The 22,218-nt window shown below is 34.7% G+C and overlaps 1 protein-coding gene across 1 annotated transcript in view; it reads right to left on the bottom strand.

Moving 5' to 3' along the window:
- The window catches only part of STT3B (STT3 oligosaccharyltransferase complex catalytic subunit B), a 103,816-nt gene that overhangs the window by 34,210 nt on the left and 47,388 nt on the right, over window positions 1-22,218 (bottom strand). The window contains exons 3-4 of the mRNA XM_039249826.1: window positions 20,702-20,989; window positions 855-920 (exon numbers count right to left, since the gene is read on the bottom strand). Of these exons, the coding sequence (XP_039105757.1) occupies window positions 855-920; window positions 20,702-20,989 (354 nt within the window). The remainder of the gene's footprint in view (window positions 1-854; window positions 921-20,701; window positions 20,990-22,218) is intronic.

The following is a 22,218-nucleotide window of genomic DNA, read 5'->3' as shown; positions in this document are numbered from 1 at the left end:
AGATCAAAGTGTTAGGTGTACACTAATAATCAAGAGCTTGAAAGAACCATTTTACCAATAGTCACATTAGGAGATTAGATGTTAATATATACATTCTAACAATGCTACCCATATCTAAAATATTTCAGAACCACTTGTAATAAACTGCCTTCAGTATACAAAGCATATAAGAATATGTTTACTGCTTCACCAACATGCTATATTTTACACCAAAAACTTAGGTTACTCTGATAGAGGAGTCCTAAGTGAAGGACTTTGAATTACCTCCAAAATTTAAATGTAAACTTCAAAGAGAATGAGTTTTCTTTCACTTGGGTAAAAGTGCACAGAATGTGCCTAGCTTTAATCACTTTAAAAGGGGCATGGATAATTTGGATTCACAAATTTCATGCTATTTGTTCTAAAACAAACAGATAAAACCTTACCTAAAATTATCACTAATTTTCAGCTCAAGACTACTATATAGGCTGTGGTGTGGGAAAAACGGCAGGAGAATGAAGAGGTAATTCTGAACCCCCATCTAAGTAATCTGTTGAGAAAAGTACATAGGTAGTTTACCTAGAGGACAGGACCACTATTTAGGTAAAGTTGTACATCTGAAAAGAAATAACTTTGTTTCCCTTGCTGCAAATATTCTGCTTGAGGGGTTGATATTTATTAGCCTTCCCATACACACTCCAGGGATGGGGGTAGGAAAGAGGACAGCAGTAATGAATAGGAATATATTAAACAAAATTAAAATCCAAAGATTTCAGGAGAAAGGAAGTGGAGAACTAGTCTGGATGAAGACGAGGAATCGGTCTAACTGTGAAAGACTTCCTAGATCTCATATAATTTCAAATATGAATTCTTACCATGTAGAAATATGATAAGCAGCAGCACATCGTCCAAAAAACTGACCCAGTTTTTACAGATTTTACCTAAAAAACAAGCAAATATTTATAAGTGTTCCGATGGGGGGAAAAAACGTTAAATATTTAGTAAGCTTATACTACAAAAAGATAAAGTTATTAAAAGAAAAAAAAATACAGTGGTTTTATTCAGATATTCAGATCCACTTAATATATGCATTTAGAACACCGGGCAACAATCAGACATTTTATAAATAGCCTTGATTTTTCTGTTGTTGTTTTGTAGTTTTCAGTAAAAAGAATCATCTTTTAAAAAAAAAAAAAAGCAAAATTTTATTTTCCCATTTGCTTTATTTTCTACTGTAAAATGATTAACGTCAACAAATTTACATACATCTTATATATAATTCTAAGCATCCAATTTTGAACACCTATCATCTAGAAATTTTCAGATACCATAACCAATATCAACAATAATCAATAAAAATTGGGGTGTCTGGGTGGCTCTGATGGTTAAGTGTCCAACTCTTGATTTCGTCTCAGGTCATGATCTCACTGCTATGAGGAATCTTCTCCCTCTCTCTGTCCTTCCCCTGCATGCATGCTCGATCTCTCTCTCTCTCTCTGTGTCTCTCTCTCAAAATAAATAAACATTAAAAAGTCCAATAACCAATAAATAATAATCTATATATTCAAGAAACTGATATGCCTAAAGAATTTTCTAGGGTATGTCAGTAAAATTCTCAATCACTCTGAACCAAAAAGACGACCTGCAATAATGAAAGGTTCAAAAAATGACAAATCTCTACTGTCTAAAAAGAAAAACAAAAACTAACCAAAGAAATAATGCCCAGATAAGTTTCTATGTTCCTCTGAATATAATGGTTTCATTCAGAAAACTGAATTAAAAAATTTTTTAAAGTTTATTTTGAGAGAGAAAGAGAGCATATGCAACACATACACAAATGGGGGAGGGATAGAGAAGAGGAGTGACAGAATCTTAGGCAGGATCTGTGCCATCAGTGCAGAGGCCGATGCGGGGCTCAAACTCATGAACTGTGAGATCATGACCTGAGTCAAGATCAAGAGTTGGACATTTTAACTGACTGTGCCACCCAGGTGCCCCAGAAAACTGAATTTTAAATTTCAAAAACACAAGTTCTAAATATTTATGCCAAGAATAAAGAGTCATCTTTAAAATATGAATAGACTATCCAAAGAAATGATAGACATCAGTCTCATTACAAGCAGTTCTGATTTTTATTTCCATGTCCTGGTAGGAAGTTCAAATAGTGAATACTATTCTATATACCTCATTTCAAGGAATTTACTTTTAAAATGAGGCCTCTACGAATATATTAAAACAAACTATCATCACATGTAATCTTTGGGGAAACTGTACAGCACACAAACACACACACACAATGAAAGGAGGGAGAGAGGAAGGAAAGATCAAACATTCCTGGTTTACAGCACTTAAGGATATTATCAGACTAACTTCTGTTAGACTAGTGAAAGACTGCTAGAATTCAACATCATAGTGCGTGTGTGGGACAAAACACTTCCCCCACTGCTAAAACCAGCTTGACTTATGCTAAAATGTGAATAAGGAAGGCAATATATTAAAATATTGACAGCTTTAAAAGTGAAGAAATTCCCAGGGCAGATTAGAAATTATTCCTATAATATCCAATTTCCAGAGAGATTGGAGAAGTGAGTTGGAACCAAGTGCTAATGAGAAAATTGCATAGAGACGAAAAGACAAATTAGAGAGACCAAAGAGGATTTTTAGAAAGGAAAGCAGCTACCAGGGAAATGGGAAAGAAAAGAATATTCAGAAAAGCCTACTTCTAAGTGGGGAGACTAGAAGAAATAGTGTTCTCAGAGGATGACATGAGCCAGAAACAAAAAGGAATCCCAAGAAACGGGGCACAGAAAACTACAGTAGGTAGATCAACAGAATAAACAAGAAAAAAATGGTTCTACATAGAGACTGAAAATAAAAAGACAGGTCATCCAGTAAACTGGAGCTAGAGACAATGAATGTTGGCAGGGGAAAGCTTGCAAATGACCATTCAGTCCTTTACATTTGTGTGTCAGTTATTATTTTATTGCCTCTTGGCTCCAAATGCACCTTTCAATATATGATCTGTTATAAGAACAGAATATCTTCTAACTATTTCTCCTTTAAAGTGATATGATGTTAAGTCTTCTCAGTAGAGGGTGCTGAAGGAACATTGCACATGAGGCTCTCCAATGATTTCAGGTGTTGGCTGGTGTTGGTGGTATGGCTGTGAGAATATCTGGTGGTGCTGATCCCAGCCATGGGCCCAGAACATAGTCCTTCTGTGACAACGCAGCCTTAGTCTAGTAATAACTTTTCTGCAGTCCTCTTGACATGGTAACCAAAAGCCCCATATACACTCTAGAAGCTTCCTGCCACTGCACACCCTACTACAGGTCACCAGCTCCCCACTCCCGAATTCCTACACTCCAATTACTTGTCAGGCAGCTCCAAACAAGCTCAGGCCTGGCCTAACCATCAAAGTTCTCCGGGGTTGGTGGGCTGCACCAGACCCTCTTCTAATGAAATCTGAATCCTTTCCAAGTTTGTCCTTCCTTGGGTCCTTTCCCTCAGCCCTAGCAGATCATATAGTTTCCTTCTATATTAGTTACTCTTCTAAAGCAGTTAATACTTCTTTAAAACTCCCCTTATTTAATCTACTGGGATTGATTGGGCCCAGTCCTGCTATAATCTATTACCAAAAAAACAAAATAGATTTACAACGACTAAATATAGTCCATACTCTGAAATTTCCTCAAACTCTAAAATCTCTCTGAAAGAGAATGAGAAAAGGATATATACTATGAATCAGACATATTCCACTGTATTTACTACTATACAGAAAACTCTGCTAGGCTATGTTGAACACACAAACTGTAAGTCAGTCATGCCCCAACTGGAGAGGTAAGACGCAAAAGCAAGAAGTACAGCCAAAGCACAGTATGAGAGAGACCATGTGATGAGTACATTGTCTGTACATTGAGTGGCAAAAGGTCCTTATAGATCCTGAATGCCATTGGTAACAGGAATACAAGTCAGGTGGCTAGTATATGACTGAGTGCTGAGGTCCAAATTTACAGTTGTAGGAATGCAGACATAAAGGAGAGGCTATGTTCAAGGGCCAAATCAACATTTTTGGTTAACTACTAGAATCAGAGTAGTGGAGAAAAAGAAGTTGAGAACTCCTAGTTTCCTACCTTGAGGTAATAACCATCAGTGAGGAGGAGGAAGGCCAACAGATGGTAAGTATGGATGGGTGGTTTTTTAACTCAGTCTTTGACATGTTAATATTAAAACTCCTGAATTAGAATTCTTCAACAATGGAACTATAAATCAAGAGGAAAAAATGCCTGGAAAATTCCACAATATTAGGAAATTAAACAACATGCCTCTAAAGACTCCAAAGGTCAAAAAAGAGATTAAGAATCAGAAAAAAAAAATTTAACTACACGACAGTGAGAACACAACATATTGAAACATACAGAGTATAGCTAAAGCAATGTTTAAGTATAATTTAAATTTCATATTAGAAAAATAGAAATAGCTAAAATAACTTAAGCATTAAACCTCAACTAGCTAGAAAGGGGCAAACCACATACAAAGTAGAATAAAAGTCAAGAATTCAATGAAATAGAAAACAAATACAGAGAAAAATAAATGAAACCAGAAGTTGGATAAAATTTAGACCAAGAAAAGAAAGAAAATACAAATGACCATTACTATGAATAAGAGAGGTAACATCAGACTATACAGAAATTCAAGAATTATAAAGGAGTATGATGAATGATTTGTGCCAGGAAATTAGATCAGTTATGTAGTATGAAAAATTTCAAAAGAGAGGTATTTTAGCAAATTACTCATAAAGAAACAAAATCAGAACAGAGCTATGTCGATAAAAATTGAATTAGTAATTAAAAAATCTTTCCAGGTTTAAGATGGCTGCATGGGTGAAAAATATTAACAGTTAAGGAAGACACAATAGCAATCCTATAAAAATTCTTTCAGAAAATAGAGAGGTAAACACTCCCCTAACTTATTTTAGAAGCTCGGTATAATCCTGATATCAAAGCTAGACAAAGACATTACAAGAAAACATGTTAATATCCCTCATGGATACAGATGAAAAAATTCTTAACAAAACAAAAGCAACACAAAACCAACAATATATAAAAAAAGATTATATGCCACAAATAAGTGCAATTTCTTCCATAAATTCAAAGTTGATTTAACACTGGGGGCAAAAAAAATTATGCAGTGGTTCCCAACTGGGGACTAGGGAGAAAATACTCCTGGCATCCAGTATGTAGAGGGAAGGGATGCTGCCACATATTCTACAACACACAAGACAAGAAATAACTGTCTGGCCCAAAATGCCAATAGTGTTAAAGTAGAGAAACCCTGAATTAATGTAATTAAGGACAAAACCATATGATTGCCACAACAGGCACAAATCTGACAAAATCTAACAGACAAAATCTAACACCTATTCATGGTAAAAATTCTCAAACTGAAAATATAAAAAAACTTCCTTAAGCTATGAAAAAGGACATCTATAAAAAACAACTAACACTATACTTCTGTACTTAATGGTGAAAGTCTGAATGCTTTCCTCTTAAAATCAGGAAGGAAAGGATGTGCATTCTCACTGCTTCTATTGAACACACTGCTCAGGCAAGGAAAGAAAATTTAATTTATGCTCTTCGAAAGATATTGTTAAAAATATAAAAAAGACGAGCTACAGACTGAGAACAAATGTCTGCAAAACATACATCTGATTGAGAACTTGTTTCCAAAATATATAAAGGCTCTTACAACTCAATAAGAAAACAACCAAAACATAGGCAAAAGGTTTGAAGAGACATTTCACCAAAGAAGAATCAGAATGGGAAATAAGCACATGAAAGGATGCTCAATTATTAGTCACTGGAGTAAAGCAAATCAAAACCATGAGACACCACTGCATACCTACTAGAGTGGCTAAAATTTAAAAGTCTGAACATACCATGTGCTGGTAAAAAAGTAAATGCAATGCTTCATATTGTGATGGAGGGAATGAAAAATAATACAACCACTCTGGAAAACTGTTTGGGAGCTGTTTATAAAATTAAACTTGTATTTATAAATCAGCAACCCCACACCTAGGGATTTATTCAAGAGGAATACAAATATATGCCCATAGCCAACACTGTATGCAACTATTGATAGCCACTTCATTCATTATTACCCCAAACTGGAAAACAAAATAAGCTATGGTACTCTCATACAGTACACCCACACTACTCAGCAATAAAAGACAGCAAACTACACAAACATGTAACAACATGGATGACTCTCAAAAGTCTTATGCTAAGTGAAGCTAAGCAAGACATACAGGGTCATCCCTTACTGTACAGTTTCTTCAACACACATTATTGAAAACAAACTCCCAAAGATATGCAGACAGAAATCAGACCTGTGGTTGCACGGAATATGGGTTAAGGAAAGGAATGATGACAAAGGCACAGGAGGAAACCTTTAAAAAGTCTATAGGAGGCAATGATATGTATGCACTGTTCCTTGTACTATTTTATCTGTATCAGCTCTATTGTTGGTGAACCGTAACAACAGAAGTAAAAATAAGCATATACCAATCAATTTCTGCATTCCTATAAAGTTCTATATTTACATGCATTAACTTATTTAAACTATATAATGTAGAAACTATTATTACTTCTATTTTATAGCTGATGTAATAGATATCTGGGTGATTTAAACAACTTTCAGTGAAAACAGAGAAAAGAAAAAGAAAAAACAAAAATCTCCTAACTCTCAGAGACAAGAGCCAAAATTAAAAAAAAAAAAAAAAAAAGGAATCCAGACCATGGTGGTCTGGCTCCAAAGACTGTACTCTTAACAACTTGATCTTGATTAAAAAAAAAAAAAAAAAAAAAAAAAAGTTAAGGGTGCCTGAGAGGTTCAGTCAGTTAAGAGTCTGACTCTTGATTTGGGCTCAGGTCATGATCTCACAATTTGGTTCCAGGAGTCCTGCACTGGATAGTGCTCTGAGCTAACATGCAGAGTCTGCTTGGGATTCTTCCTTTGCTCTCTCTGCCTCTCCCCTGCTCACATGTGCATGTGTGTGTGCTCTCGCTTTCAAAATAAACTTGGAGGAAAAAAAGGTTAGAATCTATAGAACACAAATCTAAAAGCATATTTAAAAATGTCGTGAACGGTGCTTTGAAAACAGAGTACTTTATCTTAAAAATTTTAAAGACATAACTTTTAAAAAAAGGTTCAGCACTTGGTTTAAAAGTAAACACACCAGATGAGGAATTAGTAGACAACTTACATTTACATTTTAGAGATTACATATAAAATGTTTTCAACTTCATAATGTTATCTGGCTACAAACAATTTTTCATTTAAATTTTTTTTTTTTTATGTTTATTTATTTGCTTACTTATTTCTCAGAGAGAGAGACAGCGTGAGCAGGGGAGGGTCAGAGAGAGAGAGAGAGAGAGAGACACAGAATCTGAAACAGGCTCCAGGCTCTGAGCTGGCTGTCAGCACAGAGCCCGACAAGGGGCTCGGACCCATGAACCGTGAGATATGACCTGAGCCGAAGTCGGACGCTTAACTGACTGAGCCACCCAGGTGCCCCTACAAACAACTTTTCAGAGTAGTCAGAGCTGTTAGTATTTTTACTTTCAATTGGTAATGATCAAAGTTTAAATAAATGTAATTATCTACTGCAACTCTGTAGCCAAAACATTATTTTATTTATAAGGAAAGTGAATGAGATTAAAGTGTCAAACAACTTGCCTCAAGTCCAAAAATAATTTTATGCTAGAACTCCAAATGAATTCATTTCAAGTACTGAAGCTGCTTCCACTTTAAACCTATTTTAAGTGTGTTACTTGAAAAAACAGAACAAAATAAACTTACTACATAATCTTCTAGTCCTTAGTGCAGATGCTTTTGATCATTCTGTCACTCTATCATTCTTAAAAGCAATATGAGAACTCGTAATTTCCCCTACCAGGTCACCAATTTTGTTTAACTCAATATAATCAACATATAAAATAGCACCAGTTCCACACTGTGTTCTATAAAAAATATCTGTTGAATTAATTATGCCACTTAGAAAAAGAATGTTGTAACAGAGAACTTGATGTAAAATTCATATGGAAATACAAAGGACCCCAAATGGCCAAACAAAAATTATTAGTGTATAGAACTCAGCATTATATTTTTAATGTTTATTTTGAGAGAGAAAGAGCAAGCAGGGGAGGGGCAGACAGAGACGGAGAGAGAATATCTGAAGCAGGTTCTGCACAGAGACTGACACGGGGCTCAAACTCACCAACTTTGAGATCAAGACCCAACCCAAAAATCAAGAGTTGGACACTTAACCAAATGAGCTACTTAGGTGCCCCAAAAGCTAGTATTATTTTAACTTTGATTTATAACTCCAAATTTAGTCTTCTACATACTTTAAGAAACTAATACAATTAAAAGAATTATTAGTTTAGGTTTTTGCACAATTTATAAAAATCTAATTTTGTGACCTCACAAATCAAAAGGGGTAGGAACAATGTTGTAAGGAAATTTTTATATATTATTAAAGATGAGCTAGTGTAAATTGAAATAAGAATATTATACTATTAGATTGCTAAATGTAACCCCCATGATAATCACAAAGAAAACAGCAAGAGCATATACACAAGAGGAAGTGAGAAAGGGATTTAAACATTTCACTACAAAAAAATCAGCTAAAGACAAAAGACAATACTAAGGAAATGAGAGAAAAACTACTAGGCATTTGAAAATAAATAGCAAAATGACAGGAATAAGGTCCTTTTTCTCAAGAAGTACTCTAAATGTAAATGGATTAAACTCTCCAATCAAAAGACAAAGACTGGTGGTAGATAACAACACATGATACAACTATATTCTGTCTACCAGACACTCATTTTAGATCTAAAGACACAAATATATTGAAACTTAGAGGATGGAAAAAGATATTGCACGGAAACAGTAACTAAAAGAGAACGAGTGACTATACATTAATGCCAGACAGAACAAACTTTAAATCAAGAAGGGTTTCAAGACAAAAAAGGAAAAGCCCAGGACCTAATGCTTCATATATTAAAACTTGCAATACTTTAAGTATAACAATTACAACATTTATACACTTAATGACGGACCACCAAAAAATATGAAGCAAAAACTGACCAAAATTAAGGGATGAACAGACAGTTCTATAATAGCTGGAAATTTCAATACACCACTCAAAAGCTGGAAGAACCAGACATAAGAAAACAGAGGACTTAACACAATAGACCAATTAGACCCAATAAGAATCAAGATACATATTCTTCTCAAGTACACATGGGGCATATTCTAGGACAGACCATATGTTAGGCAACAGATTAATTCTACATAGATAGATGTATATTTTCAGACCACAATCAGGCAAAATTAGAAACCAGTAACAGAAGTGAAATGAAAAAATTCACAATTCTGTGGAAATTAAACAACAGGTCCTTACCTCATGTATGAAAGAAGAAATAACAGGGAAGTTTAAATATACTTACAGAGGAATGAAAATGAAAACACAACACACCAAAACTCATGGGATTCTGCAAAGTAGTGCTAAGGGAAAAAATAACTATAAACACACATATTAAAAGATAAAACAAAAAACAGATTTGAAATTAATAATCTATCTGTAAAATTTAAGGAACTAGAAAAAGCACATACTAAACCCCAAACTACTAAAAGAAAGAACATAATGTAAGCAAAATAAAGAATAAAAAATGATAAAATCAATGAAACCAAAAAGCAATCCTTTGACAACATCAACAAAATTGACCAATCTTTAGCTAGGTGCACTAAGAAAAAAAAAAAAAAAGTAAAATTACTACATCAGAAATGAAAATGGAAACATTACTACTAATTCTGTAGAAATTAAAAGGATTATGAGAAAGTACTAACTGTACTCCAACAAATTGGACAACTGAGATGAAGCAGGACAAATTCATATATATATATATGTCATATATATATATATGACATCTACTAATACTAAATCACATAGAAACAGAAAATTTGAATAGACTTGTAACTAATAATGAGATTGGATCAGTAATCAAAAATCCGTCAATAAGGAAAAGCCCAGGACCTGATGGCTTCATTATTAAATTTTACAAAACTTTAAAATAACTAATATCGATACTTCTCAAAATTTTTTCTCTTTCAATTTTTTTTTTACATTTATTCATTATTGAGACAGAGAGAAACAGGATGAGTGGGGGGATAGGCAGGAAGAGAGGGAGATACAAAATGTGAAGCAGGCTCCAGGCTCTGAGTTGTCAGCACAGAGCCCAATGTGGGGCACAAACCCACAAACCATGAGATCATGACCTGAGCCAAAGTCAGACGCTTAACTGACTGAGCCACCCAGGCGTCCCAATACTTCTCAAAATTATCTAAAAATTGAAGAGGATGAGAGGGTTCCTAATTCATTCCATCAAGCCAACATTAATCTGATACCAAAACCAGACAGAAACAGTACAAGAATACCTACTGGCCAATCACCACCTATGAACACTGATTCAAAAACCCTCAACAGAATACAAAAAAACAAATTTAGCCAGTATGAACTCCAAGAGAAATTGAATACTAGCAGTTTTCAGCTAAGAGACAGAAAAAGCGTCATAAAGAAAGATAGAAGACAGAAAATCCAAGAAAAACAGTTGAAGTAAACTGATATTTAAAACTACAAAGACAACTTCTCAGAAATAGGATCAATCTACATGTTGAAAGGGAGCACCATTACCAGAAAGGTCAAATCTGGGAAACATCCTAGAATATTTATTATTTTAATGATACTGAAAAAAAAATATTACTTCAGGAGAAAAAAAAGACCACTTTTCTCATGAAACAATAAAATTAGGTTCTTGACAGTAGGAAGCAAAATAAAATGAAGGTGGTACAATTTTAAGAAATTCAAGCAAAGAATGTATGGCCTAGAATTTTATATCCAGCCCAACTTTCAAGCTATAGAAAAACAGGTTTAAACATTCAAGGACTTGAGGAATGAATATTGTACTCATGAGACTTTCCCCCAAGGAGTCTACTAGAGGAATATCTTAGTCCAACTGAGAAATACGTATTAAAAAAGATTTTAAAATATGAATATACAAAGTATCATGTACTAATATATAATATATATTACATATTTAATAACAGTATATGTTAATTACCATATATAATAATGGTCATATATGAAAAACCCACAGCAAATATACTAAACAGTGAAAGAGTGAAGCTTTTCTTTTAAGATCAGGAACAAGACAAGGCCCACTTTCACAACTTCTCCCTTCAACATTGTACAGGTTGACCACTGAACAATTCAGGGGTTAGGGGCACTGGCACCCACACAGCTGCAAATCCATATATAACTTTTAACTCCTCAACACTTTACTAATAGTTACTGTTGACTGGAAGCCTTGCCCCTAACGTAATCAGTTAATCGACAAATATTTTGTATGTTGCATGTATTTTATAATGCATTCTTACAAGAAGTAAGCAAAAGAAAATAGTTTCTTTTTAAATGTTTCTTTATTCATTTTAGGAGAGAGAGTGCAAGCAGAGATAAAGGAAGGGAGAGAGAGAATCCCAAGCAGGTTCCATGCTCAGAGCAGAGCCTGATGTGGGCCTCAATCCCCTAACTGTGAGATCATGACCTGAGCCGAAATCAAGTCACTCACTTAACCAACTGAGCCACCCAGGTGTACCATGGAAAATATTTTAAAAATCATAAGAAAGGAAAAATACATTTATATACTGTACTGTATTTATTGGAAAAAAATCTACATAGTGGATCTGCACAGTTCAAGCCTATGTTGTTCAAGGGTCAACTGTACTTGAAGTTCTAGCCAGAGCAATTAGGCAAAAAAAAAAAAAAAAGGTATCCAAATTAGAAAACAAGTAAACTGATTTGTTTGCAAATAATATGATCTTCTATGTAGGAAACTCTCGATTATACACACACACACAGTTCTAAGAAATGAATTCAGCTAAGTAGTGGGATACAAAATCAATGCATAAGCATCAGTTGTATTTCTATATATTGACAATGAACAATCTGAAAAGGAAATTACTAAAAAAAAATCCCAATTTCAAATAGTATCAAAAAGAATAATATAATACATACAAATTAACTAATGAGGTAAAAGACTTATACAACTCTAAAACATCATTGTAAAAAATTAAAAGATATAAATAAATGGAAACATCCCATGCTGTTTCATGAACTGGAAGACAATAATAAGATGACATTACTCAAAAGTGATCTATGAAGGTTAATGTAAACTGATTCAAAATCCCAACGATGTTTCTTTGCAAAAGTGAAAAACTATTCTAAAATTCATATTGTATCTCAAAAGACCCCTAATAACCAAAGTATCTTGAAAACGAACAAAGCTACACAAAATACACTTCTGATTTTAAAACTTACTAAAACACTACAGTAATCAAAATAGTCTGGTGCTGGCATAAAGACCTACAGACAGTCCAGCAGAGCAGAAGAAAGAACCCAGAAATAAAACTCTTGCATATATGGTCAAATGACTTTCAACAAGGGTCCCAAGAGCATTCACTGGGGAAAGGATAATCTTCTAACAAATGATGCCGGGAAAGGTAGACAGCTGTGCAAAATAATGAAGTTGAACCCTTACCTAACACCATATACAAAATTAACTTAGAAAGAGCTAAATATAAGACCTAAAACTCTTAGAGGAAAACACAGAGCAAAAACTTCCTGACATTAAATTTTGGAATAATTTCTCAGGACACCAAAGGCACAGCAACAAAAGAAAAGGTAGACAAATGGGATTTCATGAAAAATTAAAAGTTTTGTGCATCAAAAGACAAGAGAATACATTAAGAGAGTAAAAAAGGCAACCCATAGACTGGGAGACTGCATAAAAGTCATGCATTTTAGAATGGATTAATATCAAGAATATATATAGAACTTCTAAAACCGATCAGCAACAACAAAAATCCTGATTCAAAAACAAGCAAAGGAAATGAATAAACATTTCTTCAGATATACAAATGGCATTTTTTTTTTTTAATCTATGGCCTTTTTATTTAAAGTTTATTTATTTTGAGAGAAAGGAATGAAAGCACAAATGGGGGAAGGGCAGAGAGCAAGAATCCCAAGTAGATTCCACACTGCCACTGCAGAGCCTAGAGCCCTATGTGGGGCTCAAACTCAGCTGAAATCAGATACGTAAATGACTACGCCATCCAGGTGCCACTACCAATGGGCTTTTAACCACAAGCAAAGATCCTCAACATCATTAGATACCAGGGAAATGCAGATAAAAACTACGATGAGATACACAGGTTTTGGCAAGCATGTGGAAAAATTGGAAACCTGTGTACTGTTGATGGGAATGTAAACTGGTACAGTGGCTACAGAAAACAGAATAGTAATTCTTCAGCAAACTGAAAATAAGAATTGTCACATGACCTGGCAATTTCATTTCTGGACAAATATCCTAAAGAATTGAGAGCAGGACCTCAGATACCTGTAAGCCTATGTTCATAGCAACATTATTCACAATAGCTAAAATACAAAAACAACCTAAGTATCCATCAATGGATGAATGGATCAACAAAATGTGGTGTATAAACACAATGGAATATTATCCAGCCTTAAAAAGGAAATTCTATATGCACTACATGTATGAACCTTGAGGACATTATGTTAAGTGAATTAAGCCAGTGACAAAAAGACAAAAATTGTATCATTCCATTTATATGAGAAAGAGTAATCAAAAATCACAGAGACCAAAAGTAGAACAGTGGCTGTCTGGGGGCAGGGGAGGGAAGAATGGAGAATTATTGTTTAATGATGTAGTTTTTCAAGTTTTGCAAGGTGAAAAGGTATGGAGATGAACAGTAGTGATGGTGAATATATTTAACATTACTGAACTCTACACGTATAAATGGTTAAAAATTTTTTAATGTTTATTTCTTTTGAGAGGGGGAGCACGAGCAAGGGAGAGGCAGGGAGAGAGAGAGGGAGAGAAAGAATCCCAAGCAGGCTCTGTGCTGTGGGGCCTGATGTGGGAGCTCAATCCCATGAACCATGAGATCATGACCTGAACTGCAATCAAGAGTCAGACGCTTAACCAACTGAGCCACCTAGGTAGCCCTAAACGGTTAAATTTCATGTTAGGTGTATTTTACCATAATAAAAAGAAACCATATGAAATACTACTTCCTGCCAATAGGTGACACATAGAAAGCATTAAGTACTGGCAAAGATTTAGAGACATTAAAACTTTCCTACATTGTTGGTAGGAATGTAAATGGTTCAGCCACTGTGGGAAACAGTCTCTGGGTTTCTCAAAAAGTTATCACAGAGTTACCACATGAACCAATAATTCTACACTTAGATATATACAAAAGAGAAATGAAAACATGTATCCCCCCCAAAAACCTGTAAACAAATGTTAGCAGCATTATTCATTAGAAACAATATGTGAGAACAAACTCAATGTCCCACCAACTGATAAGAGCTAAAAAAAGAAATGCAGTATATCCATATAATGGATTATTGAGTCATTAAAAGAAATGAATTATTGATACATGTCAGTAACATGGATGATTACACTAAGGGAAAGGAAGCCAAACATAAAAGCTCATTTATTTTTTAAAAATGTTTATTTATTCACTTTTGAGAGGGAAGATAGGGGCAGAAGGAGAGGGAGAAAGAGAATCCCAACCTCACACTGTGCTGTTAGGGCAGAGCCCGACACAGGGACTGGCACCCAGGAACTGTGAGATCATGACCAGGGCCTAGTTCAAGAATCCAAAGTACAACCAATTGAGCCACTCAGGTGCCCCCCCATCCAGACTTCTAAATGACAATACCTATTTGCTTCAGTTGATTTTATTAAAATTTGTTTACTGACACAGGAAACTCCTTCAAAGTCCTTTCTCAAAATCACCGATACTGCAAGCAGTTGGTGCATACAATGGATATATACTACATTTTTATACTTTCATTATAAATTGGTACAAACAACATATGGTATAATTTGTTCTGTTTAAAATTTAAATAAAGATATCACAGTGTACATATTCTACCTCAATTTATTTTTCCACTTGGCATTTTACTGTCAAGAACTATCAACATTCAGATATACTTTTATAATTTAAAAAATTATGTCACTTGACAGGCCTCAAACAGATGTTCCAAAATCCTTTTTTCTCAGCTGCACAAAGTAAACTAAGAGTTTGTTTTTAAACATTTTTTGCGTGAGCACAGCAGCATTAGCAGCATCATTACCGCTTATCATCATCTCCACCTTCACGGGAGTTTTCTTCTGAAACTCCTACCAAGTAACCATCTACACTGACTGAAATGTTCTCCTCTGGAACTCCTTGCCAAAGTGAGTAATTTTAAAAGATGTAATTATCAAAGGGAAAATGCCTCCATTCACCTAGCCACCTAAAAATATACTTAACATAAAAAAATACATTCACCTGTAAAAATTTTGGCAATTTTCATTAAAAAAAGTCTGAGCATAGGCTATAGGTAAAATAACAAACAAACAAATAAATAAATGCAAACTTGAAGTTGAAGCCAGTACTAAGTAACATCCTTTTTACATGTTAGAACATTAAGTTTATATAACTTGTCAACATACTCTGTTTCTAGTTTCAAATGTACAGAACCATTTCATTCTAACAAAAAGTAAAAAGCTGAACAGACTAAAAAATCAACAACTCTTGGTTTTGTAAATGAGGAAATGACAGAGGACAAACTGGAGTAGACAACCAGCCCTATCTACTTAAGTAAGGCGGGGGGTTGGGGGAGCGGGGGAGGTGGCAGGCAGAACATACTTGTAAAGTTTACACTCCAGCTTACTAAAAAACTCAGCTAATCCTAGAACTACCAAATGTTTTCTCTCTCCACCTACCTCACCTTCACTTTACTAAAGGCTTATTTACCATAACTCCTTTTGCCTGGTATATCATGTCTGGCTATGAGAAAAATACTGCAAAGTATACCAAAAGGCAAAAAACACAAGTTGAAGAGAGAGAGCATCAGAAGCACATATGACAAACATACTGGAATTAAGGGATCAGAAATTTAAGACAATTATGATTAACATCTAAGGGCGCTAACAGATAAAGTAGACAGCAAGCAGGAATAGATGGGTGATGTAAGCAGGGAGCTACAAATCCTAGGAAAGAACCAAAAAGCAATGTTAGAGATAAAAAATACTGTAACAAAAATGAAGAATGCCTTTGATGGGCTTATTAGTGGACTGAACACAGCTGAGGAAAGAATCTCTGAACTAGAGGATATCAACAGAAACCTCCAAAACTGAAAAGAGAACAAAGACTGGAACAAAACAGAACAGAAAATCCAAGGACTCTGGAACAACAAAAGGTATAATATCTATGTGTGGAAATACCAGGAGAAGAAAAAGAGAAAGGAATAAAATATTTGAAACAATGACAGAGAATTTCTCCAAATTAATGGCAGACACCAAATCACAGATCCAGTAAACTCAAGCACTAAAGAATAAATGTCAAAAAAAAGCCAACTACCCTGTACCAGGCACATCTGTGTCAAACTACAGAAAATTAAAAGTAAAAAAAAAATCCTGAAAGAAGAAAGAGTAAAGACACCTTACCTAAACTGGAACAAAGGTAAGAATTACAGGACTTCTACTCAGAAGCCAAGCAAGCAAGAATAGAATAGAGTTAGATATTTATTTATTTATTTATTTATTTTTTAATGTTTTTTATTTATTTCTAGGAGAGAGAGAGAGACAGCGTGAGCAGGGGAGGGTCAGAGAAGAGAGGGAGTCACAGACTGAAAGAGGCTCCAGGCTCTGAGCTGGCAGTCAGTACAGAGCCCGACGCGGGGCCCGAACCCACGAACCGCGAGATCATGACCTAAGCAAAAGTCGGACGCTTAACCGACTAAGCCACCCAGGCGCCCCTAGAGTTAGATATTTAAAGTACTGAGAGGAAAAAATACCAGCCTGGAATTCTATACCCTGTGAAATTATCCTTCAAAAGTTAAGGAGAAATAAGGATGTTTTCAGACAAACAAAAATTTAGAGAATTTGTTGACAGCAGATCTGCCTTGCAATAAATGTTAAAAGAAGCTCTTTAACGAGAAGGAAAATAATATAGATCAGAAACTGAGATCTACATAAAGGAAGAGCACTGAAGATGGAATAAACAAAGTCAAAATAAAACTATTTCTCATTCTTAATTGATCTAACACATGAGTTTGTTGAAAATAATTCCAACTATATATTCTATTATATATGCTAATGACTACAACTTACATATATATGATTATGTATGCATATACAGGAGTGAAACGAATGACAGTAATGACACAGGAAACATGAGGGAGGAATTAGAATTATTTTGTTATTATAAAGTACTCACACTACTTGTGAAGAGGTACAGTATTCTTTGAAAGTCAACTTGGAATAGTTGTAAATGGATACTGCAAACTCTATGGCAACCACTAAAAAAACAAAAACTGACATGCGTAGAAAGAAAAGAAAATAGAATTTTATAAAATGTTCAGTTAAAACTATAAGAGGCAGAAAAAGAGCAGAGGACAAAAACAGAAACAAAGAACAAGGTAACAAATAGAAAACAATAACATACAGTAAATATTAAACCAACTATATCAATAATCACTTTGAATATCAATGGTCTAAATGCACCTATTAAAAAACAAATTCTAAGGGTGGATCAAAACAAAAGATCCAACTATATGTTGTCTTCAAGAAACCTATTTTAATTACAAAGATACATATAGATTAAAAATAAATAGATGGCAAAAAAATGTACCATGATAATACGAATCAAAAGAAAGCAGGAGTAGCTGTATTAATTTCAGAAAGAGCAGATTTCAAAGCAAGGAAAATTAGCAGGGAGAAGGCAAGGCATTACACAATGATAAAGTGACTACTTCTCCAAGAAAATGTAACAACCTTTAAAATATATGCACCTAACAACAGAGAGTCAAACGAAATGAGGAAAAAACTGATAGAAATGCATGAAGAAATGGATGAATCTACTATCATAATTGAAATAGACAGATGCAGCAGGTAGGGATGCAACTGAACTCAAAATCATCAATAAACTGGGTATCATGATCTACAGACAACTCATCCACAAATAGAATAAATCCCAAGAAAAAATTATAAATGTTAACTGAGTACAAATGAAAACACAACTTATTGAGGCACCTGGGTGGCTCAGTTAGTTAAGTATCTGACTTCGGCTCAGGTCATGATCTCACAGTGCATGAGTTAGAGCGTGTGTTGGGCTCTGTGCTGACAGCTTGGAGCCTAGAGCCTGCTTCAGATTCTGTTTCCCCCTTCCCAAAGCCCCTCCCCAACTCGTGTTCTTTCTCTCTCTCTCTCAAAAATAAATAAACGTTAAAAAATTAAAAAAAAAAAAGAAAACACAACTTATTAAAATTTGTGGAAAACAAAAACTGCAGTACTTATAAGGAAATTTATAGCACTCAATACATATATTAGAAAAGAAAGCTCTAAATCAGTAACCTAAGTTCTTTCTTCAGAAAACTGGGGGGGGAGAAAAAGGACAATTTAAATCCAAAGGAAGTAGAAGAAAAAAGAATTCCAATAAAATCTGTGGAATTGAAAACAATAAATCAATAAAACCAAAAACTGGTTCTTTGAAAGATAACAAAGCCAGTTAAGTCTCCAGGTGCCTAGGTTAAGCATCTGGCTCGAGACCTGCATAGGGCTCTCTAGTGCCAGCATGAAGCCTGCTTCCAATCCTCTCTGTTCCCCTATCTCTCTGCCCCTGCCCCACTTGTGCATGTGTGCACTCTCACTCTCTCAAAAATAAAATATGAAGAAAAAGACCCCCCCAAAAAAACCAGTAAGTTTCTAGCCAGACTAAGAAAAAATGAACACATGAATTACTACTTTTAGAAATGAAAGAAGTGATGTCACTACAGATCCCACGGGCATTTCTTTAAAAAATAACAAGGAATACTATGAACATTATGCCCACAAACTTGAAAACTTAATGAAATGGACTAATTCCTTGAAAGACAAAATCTGCTAAAACTCACACAAGAAGGAGAAACACAATGTAAGGAAATCTGTATCCTTTAAAGAAATTAAATACATAAATAATAACCTTCCAAAACCAAAAGCACCAGACCAAGGTGGGTTCACTGGTGAATTCTACCAAACATTTAAGGAAGAAATTATACCAATTCTTTACAATCTTTCAGGAAACAGATGTAAGGGAAATACTTCTCCTCATTCTATGAGACCAATATGATCCTAATATCAAAACCAGGCAAAGACATTAAAAGAAAACTATAAAACATCATATGTATCATAAACATAGATGTAAAAATCCTCAACAAAGTAATATATTAGCAAATCAAATCCAGCAATGTGCTGTAAGAATTATATACTATAATCAAGTGAGATTTGTCACTGGTAGAAAAGCTGGCTCAACATTTGAAAATTAATTAATGTACGGGTGCCTGGGTGGCTCAATCGATTATGTGTCTGACTTCGGTTCAGGTCATAATCTCATGGGCTCATGAGTCTGAGTCCCACATTGGGCTCTCTGCTGTTACCTTGTGCTTCAGTTCCTCTGTTCCCATCTCTCTGTCCCTCCCCCCTCCACTCATTCTTTCTCTCTCTTAAAATAAATGAACTTAAAAAAATTAATGTTTAGGGGCACTTGGGTGGCTTGGTCAGTTAAGCGTCCAACTTTGGCTCAGGTCATGATCTCATGGTTTGTGGGTTCAAGCCCTGCATCAGGCTCTGCGCTGACAGCCAGTTCAGAGCCTGGAGCCTGTTTCAGATTCTGTATCTCCCTCTCTCTCTGACCCTCCCCTGCCCACGCTCTCTCTCTCTCTCTCTCTCTCCTCTCTCTCAGAAATAAAACATTAAACATTTTTTTTAAATTAATGTTGATCACATCAAGAAACTCAAGGGAAAAAGATCATGTAACTTTTATCAGTAGACACAGAAAAAACATTTGACAAAATCCATCCATTCATGATAAAATCTCTCAGCAAATTAATAACTGAGTGGAACTTCCTCAAATTGATAAATATCTACAAAAAAATCTATAGCTAACATCACACTTAATGTTGAGAAGTTCAAAGCTTTCCCACCAAGATTACGAAGAAGTTAAGGATCTCCCCTCTCACCACTCCTTTTGAACATCGTACTGGAAGTACTAGCTAATGCAGTAAGACAAGAAAGAGAAATAAAGGGCATATAAATTGGGAAGAAATAACTTGGTAATAGCAAAGTAATGCTAGTTTTGCAACAGAAAGCAAAATCCCAAGTCACTAAATCATATTTCAACTTTCTTAAGTATTTTTGAGCCCTCTCTCTACCCAAAAAGAAACAAAATCAGTAGATGCTTTCTGTTATCCTCTTTTTTGGAGCTATGACATACAAAGGATACTATCATCATCTATTAAAATAGGCATAACTAGACTGTTGTAAAAAATCTTAATATACACACAGGGGTGGGAGGGAAAGAGGAAGGGAGAGCGTGCACATGAGCAGTACCTGACATTTTAAAATGTTATGGATTATTAAGTTAATTATGAATAGTAATAGATCCCTATATGGAACTATAATTGATAAAGGACAAATGTGTACAACCTACAGCATTTCCACAGAGTTCATGAGTACTAAACGGTAGCAAAACATTAAGTATTACTTACCCATAAGTAGTATGTGAACTGAAGTGCAAATATAGCAATGCCTTCATTATCAAAGGAGCCAGCTACTGACCGAGAAATGTAACCTGGCACAATAGCAATAAAACAAGCAGCTAAAAGTCCTGCTCCTTGGTTCCAAAGTTCTCTGGTAAGCAGGAAAGTAGATATAGATGTAAGGCCGCTAAAAGTCGGTGCAAGGAACACACATACGTCTCTTATATGAACTGTTATGTTCAATGTATTTAAAATCCAATGGATAAGGCCAGCTGTTATCATCAACCCTGGGTAAACCTAGGAAGACAAAAATGGGAAATTTAATTACATATAAAATAATGGAATTGAAAAGACTAACACAAGTTCTTTCCTTTATTACATATTGCTTATAGTAAGTTTGAGAATAAGATCTCAGAACAGTTTGCCTTCTTCACTGAACTTGTATACTACAAAACTAAACGTTCTTTTGTTTTGGATACAGCGGAAATGCTCATATATGAAGCAATACATATTTAAATAAAAGATCAGATAGACTGAATGATAATAACCGAAAATGATTAGAAACAGAAAACTGTCAGCAACTTTCTTATAGATTATACTATTTTTTTCACTATAAAACAGGGTCCTAGTCTAACTTACTCTTAAGTTCAGGGTTGTAACATGCTCGAACTTTGCCCACACTTCTCTGTATGTAAGGGGAGTGAGAAAAATAGAGAAGAAAAGTTATATGCCATATTATTTAAGTGTCTTCCTTCCTTTAAAGGCCAAGATTTGGAATGTAAACAGCTCTAACTAGGGGAAGAAAACAAAAAATACAACTAGTCAGTTGGTGAATTCAAAGATAATATTTTGGGATCCTGGAAGGTTGAACATTTTTACACCACTTAAAGTATTTAAGGATGGAAGAGAATAACAATAAACAATAGGCCAGTTAAACCTCATCCTAAAAGAGGAACATGATAACATTAGGAGAATTCAGAGAAAAATAACTTGGATACTATTTTTGAACTATTCATAGGTGATTAAATGTTATTTACATTTCCATCCTTATCTAACTCCTAAAAGATTCTTCCCTTTCTCTTATCACAGAAACTAAAAAAAAAAAGAGAAAAACAAGTTACATTTCTTTTCCTAGCTCTACTATTTAAAATTGCAAACTCTCTATGGTCTTTAACTTCTTCCCTTTCTTTTTCTCCTTAGCACTTAACCACCATTTAACATACATTTTGTTACTTTATTTATTATCGTTTAAACTCAACACCCTTACAAGAATATAAACTCTGGAAGAGCAGGGAAAGTTTCCCCCACACCCAGAACAATAATTGGCACAAAAGAAATGCACAATACCTATTCAGTGCATGGAAGGAGAATCCGATTAAAGAAGGGGTAAAGTGGGGCAACCATCACAACTCTTAAAAACTAAAATTTTGTTCTTTTTCATATAGAATACCAGAGGTCCCAATACACAATTGTGAAGCCATATTTTTTTAAAAATGAAAATGAATCTGAAAATACTTCTAAAGGTA

The sequence above is a fragment of the Hyaena hyaena genome, unplaced genomic scaffold, assembly GCF_003009895.1.
Source record: "Hyaena hyaena isolate Hyena2069 unplaced genomic scaffold, ASM300989v1 scaffold_350, whole genome shotgun sequence".
Classification (NCBI taxonomy): Eukaryota; Metazoa; Chordata; class Mammalia; order Carnivora; family Hyaenidae; genus Hyaena; species Hyaena hyaena.
The sequence above is the reverse complement of the archived record's forward strand: the minus strand, read 5'-3'. Positions and strand labels throughout refer to the sequence as shown.